Source organism: Arctopsyche grandis, chromosome 9 (genome assembly GCF_051622035.1).
Source record: "Arctopsyche grandis isolate Sample6627 chromosome 9, ASM5162203v2, whole genome shotgun sequence".
Taxonomy (NCBI): Eukaryota; Metazoa; Arthropoda; class Insecta; order Trichoptera; family Hydropsychidae; genus Arctopsyche; species Arctopsyche grandis.
The window spans coordinates 23,099,589-23,118,627 of NC_135363.1; the positions used below are offsets into that span (position 1 = coordinate 23,099,589).

At 31.0% G+C, this 19,039-nt stretch overlaps 1 protein-coding gene across 1 annotated transcript in view; it reads left to right on the forward strand.

Annotated features, from left to right (window-relative positions):
* Positions 1-457: 457 nt before the first annotated feature.
* The window catches only part of LOC143917317 (cytochrome P450 4d2-like), a 45,333-nt gene continuing 26,751 nt past the window's right edge, over positions 458-19,039 (forward strand). Inside the window, 11 exon segments of the mRNA XM_077438801.1 lie at positions 458-611; positions 994-1,100; positions 1,180-1,270; positions 1,351-1,536; positions 1,610-1,679; positions 1,991-2,205; positions 2,275-2,384; positions 2,451-2,584; positions 2,646-2,752; positions 2,823-3,002; positions 3,080-3,204. Of these exon segments, the coding sequence (XP_077294927.1) occupies positions 458-611; positions 994-1,100; positions 1,180-1,270; positions 1,351-1,536; positions 1,610-1,679; positions 1,991-2,205; positions 2,275-2,384; positions 2,451-2,584; positions 2,646-2,752; positions 2,823-3,002; positions 3,080-3,204 (1,479 nt within the window).

The following is a 19,039-nucleotide window of genomic DNA, read 5'->3' on the forward strand; positions in this document are numbered from 1 at the left end:
TCAACTTAAAAATTAACTTCATATCGTCATACTTTTGACTTTTGATTTGAACTGTTTTTTTATTTATATAATTAAATATAAATTAAAATAAAAATATATTAAATATTTTCCTTCACAGATTTCATATTATTACATTTGTGTTTTATTTATATATTTTATTCATTGTTTTTAATATGAAAATAAATAATCATTTTTTACTTTAAATTTTTACATAATAAACTTTAACAGTTTCCCGGATTTTGGTCGCAAAAACCCAATATCAATATAATATAAATGACAGGGTTTCTATTGTGGTTTTTAGGAAAAATTCCACTGATAAAGAATTCAATCAAACATACTGCTGGATAATTTTAACACCGAAATTTTTATATATAATTCGATGTCACGTTGAATTTTATGTCAGTACACGTCTTCCTCTTATAGATATTTGGTAGTTTTGTGACGAGTGGAATTAGTGATGGTAATCATTTTCCTGCTTATTGTGTGCTTAATTTCATTGTTCTATGTTTATACTATCAAAAATGATCGAAAGTTGGAGTTTAAAGGACCAAATCCACTACCCTTGATTGGAAATGTGCATCAATTAGGAGGTCAGCTGGGAACATCAGCTGGTATGTTTTTGAAATAAAATAAAATTTTCTAAGGCTGGTTAAGTTTTGAATTAGTTTAATATGTGTTGCTTTATTTATCAAAATGATAGTTTATGGAAAATAAAAGTTTTTCTATTATACACAGATAGTTGAAGTAACACGAAACCTTTAAATTATGTGAAGGTAAAGTTATAAAAATGAGAATTTTCCTGTTTGTTGTATTAATATTTATGAATATGATATCAATATTCAAATCTAATAGAGCTGAGTCAAAGTATCATAAAAATAAGGTAAAATAATGTAGAACTGGTTTTCCGCTCGATTTTAAGATTAAAAGTTGTTTTAACATTTGAACCAATTCAATTTATTTTTGGTAAAGGCTAAGTTTGAATTATTATTTAAGATTTCTATGGAAAAATTAATGAATTTTGGCATGAATACGGAACCAGATTTCAAATCTTCGTTGGCAGTCAACAATTAATTTGTTTATCTGATCCAAAGGATATACAGGCGAGTATATTTATAGGATTGACAAGATACTACGGTGTTTATTTATTTAGTTGTGATAGTATTGAAATTTTTTTTATAGATTATACTAAATAGCAATCAGTTAATTGAAAAATCACGAGAATATGATTTGTTAAAACCGTGGTTAGGAACTGGACTTCTAACTTCTAATGGTTTGTAGTGAAAACTCTTATCAACACTTACATACTGTTAGAATTATATCTTTAAATATTATATAATTCTGATTTTCTAGGCAAAAAATGGAAGCAACATAGGAAGGTCATAACACCTACATTTCACTTCAAAATATTACAAGGATTTGTACAAGTTTTCGACAGTCAGACTGTTCATCTTATCACAAAGTTGAAAAAGCACGTCGATGGTGAATCCTTTGATTTATTTCCACACATAACTCTCTGTGCCCTCGATATTATAAGTGGTAAGTTGTTGCTTAACAATTACATACGTATAAATGAAGTTGATGAGAATATTTGAAACATTGCAAATTACAGGAAGTGCTATGGGAGTGAACATCAACGCTCAGATTAATTCCGATTCTGAATATGTAACTGCTGTAAAAGAGTGAGTATACTAAATACAAATATATTGGATTATACCTACATATATAATATATGTACTAGTCTTTTTACCCGGCTTTGCTCGGTATTTGTAATATAAACCGTTGAAACATGGCCAATCTAATAGTAAACATTTTATCAAATTTATTTAAATAGTTTTATTTTATTTAAACTTATTTAAAAATTCATTTGTTTTTTTATTAAATTGAACGTCATGGATTTTACGAACCAAACAAATAAAAAACATACATACAAAGTCTATTTCGAAATTATATATTAGATGTACACATGTAATAATTATTATCTGAATTTCAGTATATGTCGTATTGTTGTCGAGAGAGGAACAAATCCATTGAAACAAATAGAGCTTCTATTCATGTTCTGCAAAGATTATTGGCTGCAAAAGAAATCTTTGAAGATTCTCCATAATTTTACATATAAAATGATTTCGGAAAGAAGGCGATTGTTGGAAAGCAACAAAGAAAATTTTACGTCGTATATAAATAGTGATGCAGACGACTCGATATTAGGTAAATAGATTGCGGTGATCGAATATTTGATTGAAGAATTTTTTAATTGATTTTTTTTTTATTTAATAGGAAAGAAAAATGCTTTAACTTTCTTAGATATGCTTCTTTTATCGACTGTCGATGCAAAACCTTTAAAAGATGAGAATATCAGAGAAGAAGTTGACACGTTTTTGTTTGAGGTAATTTTCTTGAAGTTGTTGATTAATAATTGATTTTTATTTATTATTTTTTTTTTTTTTAATTAGGGACATGACACCATAACTTCCGGAGTCACGTTTGCCCTTTATTTAATTGCCAATAACTCAGAAATACAGAACAAATTGTACGAGGAACAGAAGATCATTTTTGCAGACGATCTCGAACGATCCACAACGTACAAGTAGGTTGCAATTTCATTTGATCTAACGTTGAACTAAGTACTTTATAAAAAAAGTCTTTAGAGATTTGCAGGATATGAAATATTTGGAATAAGCGATAAAAGAAGCGCTTCGTCTGTATCCACCAGTACCATTGATTGGCAGATCGATTTCCAAAGATATAGAAATTGGTATTGAATTACTTGTTTTAATACGAAATTCGATTCTGTAATGAATACTAAATTTAATTTGAATTTTCAGGCGACATGATCCTTCCAGCTAAATCGACTGTCTTAATTTTAATACACAATATGAACAGAAATGCTTCCGTGTTTCCTAATCCTGATAAGTTCATACCGGAAAGATTCCTACCAGATGAAATCGCAAAACGAAATCCTTTTTCGACGGTGTCTTTCAGTGCTGGTCCTAGAAATTGTATAGGTAAGCAATTTTATTAAATCTGTATTCAAATAAGAATATTTGTAATTGAAGGAATATTTTTTTTAATTTGTTTTCAGGACAAAAGTTTGCCATGTTAGAAATGAAGTGTATTATATCAAAAGTAATGCGTCATTTTAAATTACTGCCCTCTTATGAAAAGATGACTTTATCTTTTAATGGGACTTTGAAGGCAGTGGATGGAGTAAAAATCAAAATTAAACAACGTTAAATACTAACTAATGAAATATAGCAATATTGATAGCTTTTCATGCACTTTAATGCAACGATCTCGCGAAAACAATGAATAATAACATTGTATTGTATAATTATTACAATGCACATACGTTCACAGCACCTTTATGTAGTTTTGCTTGAAAAAATTACGAAATTTTAAAATTCTCGTAATTAAATATAGTTTTAAAACCTCTCGAAAATATGAAATCGTGTATATATTTTATCTTGAATTAATTTTTATAATATTTTTACTGTCATATTTTAATAAAATTTCGAAGCATAAATGAAATCGTATGGTTTTTGTCAACAACAAAGTCATACGTATTAAGGACGCCAAGTTGGCGTCATCGGTTTTTTGAACGAAGCAACGGTAGGACGCCAACGTGGCGTCCGCGGTCGGTAGTGTTAAATTAATTTGAAATTGTTAAATTTTGAGTACATATACGTATATTATTAATCTAGTTATTTCAATTTAAACTGTACATTTGTAAATATTTCATATTGTTTTGACAGATAGAAAAGTTTGCAAAAGTGCGGATTGCGAATTAGATAAATCCACGCAAAATTTTAAACAATATTTAGAAATTGCACAACGTATAAAATAATGTCAATTGTTCAATGCCAAGTAAATTTCAAAATTCACACTTGAATTTCGAATCAAATCTGAAAATTCTAAGAAAGCGTGTCGATACAAATCGCATTGTTTCGCAATGCAGTTATAAATCGCCACTGCCGTTTCTCAACGCATGGTTGAATCCTCACCGTGTAAATTTTCACTTCCCGTTGCCGTTAATCGAATCAATGATGTGTTTTTGGTATTTTTCAGTCGACGTTGTCTTGAATGGAGTCACAAATGATGGGGAAATTATTTCGCGTTGTTATTATATGTAAGTCTCTGTTCGCACAAAGAGTGAAAATTCACATAAAGACGATGCCAAAATGCATAATAAATAATGACGATTTGGAAGGCAAAAATGCAACAATGCTAGGGAACAGTCGGCCAATTTTCTCGGTGAAATAAACATTCGATAGTGCACTGAGCTGAGTGCCGCAAATTTAGGGCTGCCACAAATTTTTATCAAATATTTCCTTACACGTATGTGTTATAATATACTCATAAGTAAAATTTCATTAAGGTAAAGAACAGCACGCTTATGTTTTCATACATATTATACTAGTTGTTTTACTCGGCTTCGCTCATTATTTGTAATATAAAGGGCCTAAACATGGCGAATCTAATAGTAACTATTAATTTGTTTTTTTTTTTATTAGATTTATTTGAATCGAAAAAAATATAATATTCAACCAATTGAATCGTCGTCATTGAAACTTTGTATTGTTTTCGAAGTTCCCAACCAACAATACTTACATACATACAAAGTCTCTTTTGAAATTATGTATTAGATTTACTGTAATACTTTGATTTTTAAATCAGTACTACGTCATTGAAATTCATTACTTTCAAGTAAAATCTTTCTTTTTGCTAAAATTAATTATATTTGATTTTGATTTTTAAATGCTTTTTATTATTACGAAATTATGTTCACAATACATCTTATATCTATTTTAATAGCTACTGATCTACTGATCATTTTCTATTTTACAATTTTATTTTATTTGTTTAGTAATCCTAGTATTATATCATTTTATTGTACAGCATAATAGGAAAAAGGGCTCAAAAGCCTATTTACAATTCTTAAATTAGTTATATAGGTACTAAAGTTGATATGTATATTTAATATTTAAATTAAATATGGTGTTTTCCATTCAATTTTAATTGTTAAATTGTATAATATGTATACTTTGAGCTTGGAATGTTTGAAGTTTAAAACATTGTAATTATATTCTCCATAAAATTTATCTTATTATTCATTAGAAGATTGTTTTAAAATGAAAATACCCCCTGACCCGAAATATCTTCTAAATAGTCTCATTTTGGTGGATTTTTACCTGCAGCTAAGAAGGTTGCCAGGGTCTGTATGTATTATATGTATATAATGTATGTATAGTAATATATAACAAATTTTAGCGTCGATTTCTTATTAGATTTGAATTTCAGCATATGTATGTATGTACATGGAGATGATTTACCCTGGTTTTGAGACCATTTTACTGTAGGTACCTACATACATATAGTAATCAATTAAAAAAAATGTAATTATCCAATTAAATGTTCGCTCATTTAATTGAATGATTGTTTACTTTCAGAAAGAAGGATCAAGGATTTGAACTTTGACTAAAATTGTCTTAAGTATAGATATTTAAGGATAATGGTTTCTTTTTGTTCTCTTTTATATTTTTGTATTTTTTTTTCTTATACATAATATGGATGTATGTATATCTGGCCATAGTGGCATATTGGGATGCTGTAAATCCATTATAGCACATTTTTTAAAAATAAAATCTCACGAAGATGTACATATTTAAAGAATTCTACTGGGCAGGTCTTAATTGTGTCGGAAACGAATACGTGTACATTAAAGCTATGCTTGAAAATATGTCAATTTTATTAGTGGAAATTCCATATACAAATAAAGCATAGATTTAACGAACCTTTCGTTCTAAAGCAGTTCAGGAGATGTATAATAAAATAATTCGTATTAGAACTGTAACAGCCCTGTTTCGAGGCCTGCATGAGCCTAACCGAGCGCAATATTCATCAACTGTGCGTCTGTCTGCCTGTACAAAGGCAATGAGAGAAATTGCCAGTGGCGTGCGAGTCCGTCTGCCAGGACATGAGCCATATACATGCACACAAACACCCACTTTTATGACGGCTCTTTATTTTTATGTCTCTGATGTAATAATATTGTCCGCACCATCGTAAACTCGCAGTTATTACTGTTTAGTGGCCGAAGCGCAAAAAGTCACACCCCACATCCCCAGACCGCTTTCAAATCGATCGAAGGAAAACCCCAAGTGTCTATGTGTTTTTCCGAGGATTTTCCGCACCGTTTCAACATCCCGTTTCTGCAATAAATATGGCAGGCCGTACGCTCTAACCAAGATGAATTATATCCCACTAATGTATTAGTTTGGTCACCCTAGCAAGTTTCATCCCCTACGATGATTATCGCCAAACATTTTGAAAAGTATAGAAAACGCGCTAAATATTGGTTTAAATGGGTATACATATACATATATACATGGTTGTATAATTTGCAGTGGTCGAAGGCAAATGTTGATATTCTAACTTGTAAATACTGAGCTAGACGATGGTTTGCATTGTGGGGGTTGATTCTGCGTCATCTTAATAATTCACGACTCTCATCTGAGAGGTCTTTTCGAAAGTCCCTTCGTCGGAGGGGTGGAAAAAGAGCTTTTTCCACTTGCACGGTTTCATATTGTCCGATCGCGACCGTAATTCATTTGGTGAAATTTGTTGAATACATTAAAGTAATGTTCAGACGTTGTAAATTACGCTCGATGGCACATTCGAGAATGGGGGATGTTTTTTTAGGGGTTGCTCTATTACGCCAATTATAGGCGCCACATTGTACGTATAGATTGAGCGAAAAATTCCGCTGCTAAAGAGGAGTGTGTCATAAAATTGATTAAAAAAAGACCGAAGTAGTTTTAACGTCGATTTTTTATGGAAATGAAAATACAAGAGTTGCCATTTAAATAAGGTTAAAAGTGATAAAGGTAATCTTAGGCTTATAGCAATTTTAAAGGTGACTTAATTTTGCAATCACAGCTGCTGCTATTATTTAACCTTACGAATATTTTATTCGTAAGGGTATAAAAAATAGGTAGATGTAAAAAGCTTCATAGTCGTATAATAATCTTTGAATTTCACGCTTTTACATTAATTATTTGAACATACATATGTATGTGTGTACACATTGTAAAATATAAAATCCGTTGAAATTGAATTCAATCCGTAATATTTATTATGCAAATACGAAAATTTGCAGTCATTAATTTATGTATGTATTTATATTTAATATTTTCAAAATATGCAAAGCATTACATCATAGGTAAATTATAACGGAGACTCAAACTATGATATCATCGAGTCGTTTGATCTTTTTGAGTTTATTTTTATAAGCTCTCAGTGAACGCTGTATTATATTTATATCATACGATTTACATATATGTATGTATGTTTTACATTTATCATACATACATTCGAACTTTTTCATGGTTCGATTAAAAAGGGCTATACATTTTATATACATATGTATCATATAAAAGAAAGCTATTGGCGTTTGCAATTTCAAATGCCCTCGGGTCGTATGGTTTAATAATAATATGAAAAAATCGTTTATATTATATATACATACATATATCAAGTACAGAAGTTACTTCTACAACAGATATTTAATTTAAAAATCTTTTATACTTGAGCATATATATTTTTTTCTAATGTATGTGTGTACTTGCTATCGAAATATTGTTATGTAAGAATAATTTAAGTTAAATCTAGATATTGTAAATATATACATACATACGGCGTTTAGATTGTTGAAACATTTTTTTAAGAATACCTATAATTCAACTCTTTCCATGTTACGAGTTAGGATAGTTGCCAAATGGGTTTTTCATTTAGTCGTTAAATATGCATTAATCATTAGGAAGACACTTGACTTCGCAGCCCAAATATACATACATACATAATTCCTACGAGTATACAAAATTAACGAAATTGAATATTAAAAATTGTGTGATGACGACATTGTGAATCATTCACATGCTTCAAACGTGAATAATATTAAAATATCGAAATTATATAAATTTAAATTAAAAATGGAATCGATTACGTATAATATATTATATTTGGAGGGAAATTTTGAATATAAACTGACTATAGATCCAACTTATTGATTTTGACTTTTAAACGCTTTTCATAAATTATATTCATAATACACATGTATATGTAAGGTCTATTACTATATAATTACTGGTATAGTGACCATTATCTATATTTAAAAAAAAATGTATTAAAATACTTAAATACTCATTCTTGTAAATCTTTTTCTATGCGAAAATTATTTACCCGAACATTAGAAATGCAAAATGCATATATGTACATACGTACATATGTATTAAACGACGATAATGCAAAACTGTCAACAACACCGAGGCTTATTATACCCTCACCCCACGGACAAAAATATAAAATCGAGTTGGTAATTTCGCGGAGAGCTTTCGCCCGTATAGTTTTATATTATATTTGAAATGCATCGCGCCTAGACGACAAATTTGCATAATGATATGCACTCTGTGACTGAACTTACACCCCCATCACTTATTAGTATACACCAGACAGATGCAGTTATGTGGTTGATAGGGGGGGGGGGGGTCTAAGTAAAATTTTTATGAATTTCTTTCTAATAATAAATTGTCTGATAGAGTCTCCGAGCTTATCAGAAGTACAGGGTTACTAATGTGCATGCACAGAGCGTCTCCTCGCACGTGCACAATGCAAATGTGCAATTTTTTCCTAGTGCAAATGACACTGGGATGCAATAACACCCTTCGTCACGTACTGGGTTGCACGTGGAGTATGCACCCCCACACACACACATATACACATACCAGATTTTTATGCTGAGTTTAATTTGGAGCTGCCTGGGTTTGCAGATGACGTCTGCAAATTTACACGCGACTCGGATTTTCAGCAGTGGCTGGGGGTCGGATACTCCTTTCGAAACATCATGTATGTATATGTGATAGTGATATTTTATTTAAAATATCGCATACACGTGTGAAAGGTCAGCGTGAGAGGTATAAATGTTAACAGAATTTCTATTTGCACAACATGGAGGTTTGTATGTATAATATGATTTGTGTAAAATATAATTTTAAGATTCGTGTATGAAAATTTGATACCAGGTACAGAGTGAATTTTCTCAATGAATTTTATTTGTATCAGATATATGTGTGCATTCTTAAAAGAGTGTTTGAACTAATTTGGAAGAAAAATGTGTCATTTGACAAACAATTATAAGATATACATATGTAGTGTGAATAATATAAGCCTTGTTTTTAATAGATACGGCTAAAGTCATCTCCCTTTGTTCAGAATTGCTTTGCGTGCGTTTGGTGATATGTAGATGAATCTAAAGAAGTAATTTTGTAGAGGTATGATATGATATAAAGGCCAAAAGACAGATAGGTGAGTTCGGAAAGAGAAATGTCCAACTACAATCACGCGCCTTGACGAAAGAACTACATATATCAATTTTCTAAAAATATATTTTTATCATTCATTATATACCCTATTAGTGAAGTAAAAATATATATGAGAGATAATGAGAGCTTAAAATATATATAAGATACAGTGTGAAAAAATTAAAGTTATAGGCATTTAAACAATTAAAATTTGACAAAACGAGTGGGGATGGAAAGTCAAACATATGTATAAGGCTACAAGGTAATGAAAACGGGTTAGCTGTAATCGAATCCAACATTTTTGAATTTTCAAATATCTTTATTATGATTTTATTTCATTATCGACTAGCGGACACAATTGAAATCTCTATCGGGGTCCAAATCTCGCATAATAGCAAATTTTCAAAGCGATCGGAAGAGTTTAAAGAATATCTTACAAATGAACTAGATGAAACTAATGAAAACCTTGTAGAAATAAGTGCATTGCTCGAAACCACTTGTTGGTCAGATTTGAAAAAGGTTCTATGGAGGATTTTGGAACTGAAAAATATATAAAAAAAGTAGCTGAATTCGGCGGCATCCCCGTTCCCGTTCCTGTTCCAGTTCCCGTTATTACAGTAATGATAGTTTTTTTTTGAAAAACGTAGGCAGCGACTTTTGAAATTATTCAATTTTTTGTTTATTTTACCCAACAACGCAGGTGGAGACGCGAAAACATTTGAAATTATTGCGTTGCATTGCCATTCATTCCCGTTTTTCCCATTTCCGTTCCCGTTTTTGGGCGATTTACAGAAATCTTCGCGGGCATACACACAATAACTCCTGTAAGTTTCATCGCAATCGGTTGAATGGTATAGGAACAAAAAATGGTATAGGAAAAAAAGACAAACAAACAGCCAGACAAATAGACAAACATTGATTTTTCTATATACGTATATAGATTTGACTATTTCGACGAAGAAATTTTCCTTTTGCAAATAAATATATTAAGTATCTGGCTATGAAATTGGATGTAAAACATGCTTAGATAGAAACTACATATGTACATACAAGTACTTTAGTAAGTACTTACATACATATAATATGGGTCTACGTGACGTTAGAATGTTAAATTACAGAAAACACAAATATCGGCAAAGGCAAAGATCGAAAATCGAAAGATCTTAAGTCGAAAGATAAAAAAAAGGGTGCATGGTAAACGGTACATATTCACGTACATACTCACTTAATTTGCGCGAGCAGGATACAACAGGAATAAGAGGAACATTCTGCGCGCGCACATTAATACGGGAGGAAAAGCCTGTTCCTCTTGTTCCTGTTGTATCCTGCTAGCGCAAATTAAGTGAGTATGTACCGTTTACCATACACCCTTTTTTTTTTGATCTTTCAATTTTCAATCTTTGCCTTCCGATATTTGCGTTTTCTGTAATTTAACATTCTGGCTCGTCACGGAGACCGATATAATATTTTTTATTTTATTTTATTTTATTTATTTGGAAAATTTACAGTTTACAGTTTATTAGATTGATAGTAAAAAAAATATAATTATGTTAAGTAAACCATTAATAATTTTCACATATAGGTAAAAAAAGAAAAGCTCAAACATTTAAAATAAGAAACAAAAATGATAATAGAGTAAGATAGTTAAAGAAAACAAAAAAAGAAAAAAAATAGAAATAACAGTATAATAAAAATATCAGAATAATAAGAATAATAATATGATAAAAATTATGAAATAATATAAAAAATATAATATATAACAAAAAACAAAAAGACAAAATAAATATATCAAAATAAAAATTCATAATCATAATCATAAACTTTCATTAAAATTAATCATCGAAAAACAAATTTGCAATAATTACTCTAGCTTGTATAGCATTAATATTAAATAAGTCAAACATAGAAATTGTTAAGATTAGTGTGTTGACGGTGGAGCTTGCACGCCAGATGAATGAGCTTCTTCCATAATTAGAAAAAGTATTAGGTATGTAAAGGAGCTCATTACATCTAGTCATTCTATTTGTATATGTATAGTACTTTTGAAAAATGCTGGAAAATATATTAAAAATGGATATTATCATATCGATAAGTATCCTTGAAGTTGTAAAGAGCTCACACATTGTTCATAGAAAAGTCTGAAAGAAAATTGAGTGACGTAATATAAGAACGTGTGTATATCCAGTATTCGAATATGGGTTTAAATATGCATTTCTGTACGTGGCAAAAGTATAGACACAATATACATATGTATGTAACATAAGAGGAGTACCAAGACTGCAGCATCGTCTCGGGAAAATCCCGTTGACGTGATTTATCATTGGGGAGCTTTGTAGCCGGAGCTTTTCCCCGAATTCTTCTTTCGAGCTTCCGAGAAGCACGACGTCGTTGTGCACGAAAAGCCTTAAGGCCTACGACAATAAAGTGCTTAGCCATGTAGTTTCCTCCACGGACCAGTTTGCTGCGCCGTACTGCCGAATTTAGCTACGGCTACGTTTTTCATTCGGATCCAAATAGCAAAGAAAATCTCCGGAAATCTCAGCCCACTCCTCCCCCCCCTCCTTCAGACCCCATCCGGTTGAATTACTATCGACGATTATTCAAGTAGACAAACGGCCATAGTCGGTCATCCATCCGTTTTGTTTTTGACTGTATGTATGTATATGTACATATATGTACATACAGTCAAAAACAAATATATGTACGTATATATAGTCTTTATGTCCCTAATCACTATGTGCGTGGTAGACATCATCATTTGCTGGCTGTACCTCCTGCCCGCACAGTCCTTTTTCGAATGGCTCCTATTCCAAGAGCTATTCGACTTCTTAATGAAATCGTTGCTGCCGAGACTGAATGTGATATTTTCCACCTTAGTGAGCGTGAATTGTCGGAAATTACTCTAACGCATTTATCTGGTAGTCTGCGCTCATCATTGTTTTCACGATTTTTTGTGATTTATGAGTGAAATTTTGATTAACTCTCTTCTATTTGGGCCTTACAGGGATGTTTTGTATTTGTAGTTGTTTCTTACATATTTATTGAATCTGGCTGTAGGTGCAAGGCATTCCTTATGCTATATTTTATTTGATATTTTTACTTTATCTGTTATTATTAAATGCTATTTTTTATGTTTATGTATGGATGTATTTATGTTTATGTTCAAATGTATTTTTTTTATCTATAATTGATGAGTATATTATTTTCGTTATGTATTAATTTATGTTTAATTGTTATTTTGTTTTTTTTTTGTGTTATATTTTTTGACCATTGTGGCGCTTTAGGAATTCCTGTTATGCCACAATGGTCTGCTTAGAATAAAATAAATAAATAAATATAGCCAGCAGTATGGCTCAATGGTAGCGTGTATGCTTAGCACCAAGTGATCAGTGGATTCGATCCGCTATACTGCTGGTTAGATTTGGGGGTATTTGTGACTCCAAATTGATCGTTTCTTATCAGAATTTTCCAATTTTATCAGATCATTGTTGAAACGGTTCCTCAAAATTGGCAAAAAAAAACATCTTTCCTGTTGTCACAAATTTTCTGTATTTATTGTATGTACAATTTTTAAAAATTATGTACAAATCTAAATCTATAGATGTCTCAATGGATTAATTATTTAATTAATTGTTATTTCGTGTTCTTCAGCTTCTCGAAATACAATGATTTATGTAAAAATAAAATACTGCATTGTTTGTAATTAATTGTCCAGGAGTCTTGGAGTCTTCTTTCAAGCCTTCCTGGTATATATCTACATATCTAAAATAAAAAATTCAACAAAGATTAGATAAAATTTGCAAACTCCGATAAGAAACTTTCGACTTGGACCCACAAACATCCAAGTCTAATCAGCAGCATATTAAAATTGATTACTAAATTTAACGCCTACAAACAGAGCCAAACCATAAAAGCTGCAAATAAAAAGTTTAAATAGCGTATATATAAATAAGTATATGTATCTATAGCTACATATATGTTGTTTTTATGCCGTATAATAAAACAGCATGGGCTTGCAGTTTACAATTAATTAATTACAATAAATGCAGCATTTTATAATTACATAAATTACTGCATTTTTAGAAGCTGAATAACATGAAAATAACAATTAATTACATAGTAAATCCATTGAGACATATATGGATTTAGATTTTGTACATAATTTTTACAAATTATACACACAATAAATACAGAAGATTTGTGACAACAGGAAAGATGATTTTTTGCCAATTTTGAGAAACCGTTTCAACAATGATTAGATAAAATTGGCAAACTGATAAGAAACGATCAATTTGGAGTCAATTGTAGTCAATTTGGACCAATACCCCCAAATCTAACCAGCAGTATGGCGGATCGAACCCACTGATCACTTGGTGCTAAACATAAATGCTAACATTAAGCCATACTGCTGGCTAATAATATAATAACTTATAACATGTTCATAAAATAGCTACTGGAATGATTTATATGTATTTTAATATCACTATGTACATTAAATTATATGTAATTTGAAAGATACACATATTGTGTTTCATAGTCCAACAACCAAACTCAGATCGAAAGCATCATTTTGTACAATGGTTAGAGGAGAAGTTTAAATTTGTCGCATTTGTTTGTGTGAGCGCGTCGAAGGACAACAAAAGCTACAGGGTGGACAGGAAGTTCCGGTCGCCGCAAAGGCTACACTCTGGTCCATGGTTAATGACTACATTTCGCCGACTACACACAGTCTGAAATAAGTCTCAGTTGAATTAGTCAACACACACCGACAAACATAAACATACATATGTACATATGTATGTACTTTGTAACTGGGAAATATATTTTCTTTCTAAAGCGAGCGGACAAATGAAAAACTTTCAGCCAGTTTTCTTTACATTTCATAGCGGCTAGGAAATTACCTGTTGGAAAAGTGGAACGCAAAATGGTGTTCGCTGATACACCTGCAAACTTTTGTATACAGTTGTATGTACATACACATGTTTGTACGTTTGTTCGAAAGTGCTGAAGTTCGCTTTAAGCCGAATGAGTCCGTATTGCATGTGGCGCATATAACATATGTAAATACAAAAGTTAAATGCTATTCAATCTCATTCTTGCCTTAAATTTTATAGCAATTATAAAATAATACATAATAATAATACCTCTGAATAGCCAGCTGTCATCACGTAGATCTGACAAATAAGTCCAATGTAATTTTTAATAGTTTCGTTAATGATTAATTTCCTCTAGCGTCATGTCGGAATTTCTGTTTATTTTATTAAAATCTGACCCTCCGCATGTCAGTAAATTATCGTATTAATCGAAATAATGGAAATGGTACAAAATCAATTCACAAATTTTAACTGGTTAGAATTTAGAATTTTACAAATTGAATTAGTTTATACTTAATTTAATACACGAAAAAAGAGTTATTACAGTATAATCTCGATTAAAAATGGTCAACCACACATTTGACTATTTTATGTAATAAATAACATTGGAAATATTGTAATATTATTTTGATGAAAATTTGTATTACTGTAATTAAGAAAATGATTTATCAAAATTTCGAAGTCAAAGTTTCGCACCATCATATCACAAAGCTTCGCCTATTTATACGTAAGAGGGATGTAAATACATTATTATATAATAAATATTAATCATAGTAAAAAATGAATGACATAAACACAGTAAAATGAAATGTATATTTAAATTAATTTTTGGGATAGAATTTCTACATTTGGTGTAATTATAAAAATCACCTTTGGTTTTATAATAACTAATCACAAAATTTAGTTTCAAGATTTTGATCTTGAAACTAAATTTTGTCATGATCACAAAACATCATTTATTGTTACTACGTACATATACATATGTCTGTATATATGTACATACATATGTATGTATATACATAAGAATATAACAATTTACGTACGATTATATGAAAAATTCATTCCTTAGCTATGGCACTTTGGCATTTTGATTTTTAAATGCTTTGTATTATTACTAAATTATATTCACAATAAATCTTATATCTATTTTAATATCTACTGATCTACTGATCATTTTATATTTTACAATTTTAATTTAATTCTGCTAGTAATCATAGCATTATATTATTCTAATGTTAATGTACAGCATAATAGGAAAAAGAGCTTTTTGGCATTTAAAATTTTTTATATTGCTTAATTTAGACACTTATTATTACATCTTAATTACATCTTAATTACACACCCTTTATTACATCTTAAATTCACTGACAAAAATATATGTACATATATAGTATGTATATGTACATATCTATATACTAAAAAAAAGTAGTATAACAAAAAAAACATGTAAATTATTTATATGGTTACCTTACATTGTTACATACATATTTGAGCTTGTCTAAATTGAATTTAAAAAATTCTCGTTTTGGCAAATTTTCAATGTTGCATAAGTATAATACGTACATAATTTGTGCTAAATACACATTAAAATATGCATTAAGTAAATGTATTAAGAAATCAAATTTTTCTTCAATTCAAAATACAACATGTATGTATGTATTTGAAATGAACTGAAAATCTTCACTTTGTCAACTTCTGGGCTGGATATTATGATAGTATCATATTCTGAATAAGGAACAAGAAATGGTTTATGGAATATGAATTATATGCCCATATAATTGGTGCGAACTAGTTACTATGTAGATCGTCGTTGGTAAATTTATAGCATGCGATTCGTTCGACCGTTTAAAATTCGCGCACGCAATTCTTCAAACGCAGATGAATATTTTATTAATAGGGCGGCCTCGCAAGAGTTTTCAGCGGTCGGTTCGATGTGAAAGGGTTCGTGGTCCATACAATACACTGTGGGTCGTGAAAAGAATATCTTAACAATGTATTGAAAAGCTCTGCGCCATAAATTTCGCACGAAGCTTGCGAAAAACGCCGTATAATGACGCTGAAAAGGGCGCAACGCTCTCGTATGAAAAGTCAATTTTCATCGTGATGATATATTAAAAAATATAATAATAATAATAAGGTCAACACGTTCTGCGTGCTATGTCGTAGTTGAACTATGACGAGATCGTATTACATATATAATGGTATGAACTTTTTGATTTTGTTATCTCGAAAGCGTATTTTCATTCTTCGTGTAGTGTGCGATCGTTAAAATAAGTCATTTGTTATAATGTGAGCGTCTTCTATTGGTATTAAATTTCCTTTCGCGTTAACGAGCGTTCGAAAAGAAGAATCGGCTTGCTTCTAGACAAAAGCGGGTCTCTTACTACAGCCTTTTCAATTTAAATTGAATGAAAAACGTGTGGAGAAGTGTGCCACTGGGTGAAAAATCTAGGAAAAAGATTTTTCTCGGCGGCACAATCAACCGGCGCGCACTGAAACTTCTGTTCTCACTGTTCTTTTCTCTTTTTATTATATTTTTTTTAATCTGTTCATCGCAAAAGACGTCTTCATTATGGCGACTGGACTCGAAGACATTCCGTTCACGTTCTCATTACGTTATTTTATCTACCTGATGCTAAAGGAATGTTTTTAGTTCTGTGATTCCTTTTCTATACATCGAATAGTTTATATATAAAGATAATGTAACCAGCGCTAAAAATGTTCAGTTGAAAGTTGTCGGATACACAAACTAATATACATATATAATAATGACATGGAAGAAACACCAATCACAGCTCTAGCTTTTTAAGAGCAAATATCAAAAATATTTGTTCAAATATTTAATACGCTTGTATAAGTTCGTGTCCGTTTACTATTGGAAAATGCTTAGCATCGCCAATGAAAATCGAGCATGAACTTATACAATCATCCAATATATTAATTAATTATCAATTTATTTTAATTGTTGCCCTTTGACAGTGTAGTATAATATTTTAGAAATCTATACAGGAGTACGCACACAGGTGAAAACTGAGAAGTATGATAATGGTAGTGGATATACAAGTGGAGATATACATACAACCACACATCACTGCTCTATTAATAAACCGCAATTTACCTACCAGTACAAAACAATAACAGTGTATTATAAATAATTAAAAAAGGATACAAGTTGAGATAGTGAAGAGGTAGAAATGGCAATAGGTGGGTCATGTAACTAGAAGAATGGACAAGAGTGCTAGAATGGTACCCGAGAGAATTTAAAAGCCAGCACCATATAACGGTGGTTGCTTTAATGATAACCACCTAGAGATGCCGGGTTTGATCCCGTGGGTTGACTTCGACTTAAAGGAATTCATTGCGAGTATAATCTGTAGTGCTGCTGGTCATACTTGAATATTTGTGACTCCCTGTCAATATCCAGTTTATCTGATTTCATTGCCGTTCCATTATTTGCATTTAATTATAAATTTATAATAATATTATAAATGTATATATTATACCTATATAATATATACGTACAAAGTTGACCTTAGGTTTCGCTTTGGGGCAACCCGTTATGGCACCATGGTACATATAATAAATAAAAAATGATTAGATACAAATAGGTATTAACAATTGTAAGACGACTTGTATGAACCTGTCCCTAATTAATGTATAATATATCATCATCTATATTATACATTAATTATATAGTCGTCTATGTTTTGCGCAACTCTCATCCATCTCACTGCACACAAGTTCCTACATAATTTCGTCTAACCAGATATCTTCCCCGCGGTCATTCTTTTACCCTTTGCATTCTCTCGGGTACCATTCTAGCACTTCTTTTGTCCACCGTTCGTTCATTCTTCTAGCCACATGGCCTATCTATTGCCATTTCAATCTCTTCTCTCTATCCACTATATCCACTATCGTTGTCATACTTTTCACCGACGTATTTAATTTGCTATATTTCCTCATTATGTCAAGCATACAACGTTCCATACTTCTGTGAGAGCATTGAATTTGTGTAGCAACTTGGCGTTAAATGTCCAAGGTTCGCATCCATACGTCATCACTGACAAACGCATTGACCGAAAATCTTTTTCTTTATGCAGAGTGGCATTTTTGATTTAAAAACAACATTCATTCGTCTAAATGCACTCCAACCTAATTTTATAAGTCTAAAGTTTATAAATTTCAATACATACATATGTACATATATTATTTGGAGGCCACACGAATGATTAGATTTAACTTAAGAATTTGTTTTAATTAAGAAATGAAGCATTTGGTTAATATGAGGAAAAATGAAATTCATTTAGTAGTGAAAATATGGGTTCAACTCAAAATTATATTGATTAAATTTAAAAAGAAATGTTTTTCAACAGTTTCCCGTTCAATTTGTATTTTTTGCGTCTACTATGGAGTGGTAGAGCGACCCAGTCGGACTTGGACTGGGATAACGTAATGAAATTTGCCAGAAATTACCCTTACCGAAGAAACGTACCGACAGATTTCCCGTCCACCCACCCACCCACCCACCTACCCACAGCCGATCTCGTCCGAAGAAAATCCCCCAAAGAGAAAACTCCGTCTTAGTGGAAGAATTTTCTCATTGAAGGCAACGACGGCCGATTTATGTAACGCGAATATTTCGAACGTAATGAATGAGCGAAGTTGTGCCGGCTCGAAACTTTAAAATTCAATAATATTATATCTACACACGTACGAAGCGGCGAACCAATATATACCAATATGTACATTCAAATTCGATATCAAATTTATTTTTTTATATTTATGTACATATACAATATTTAAAAAAATATT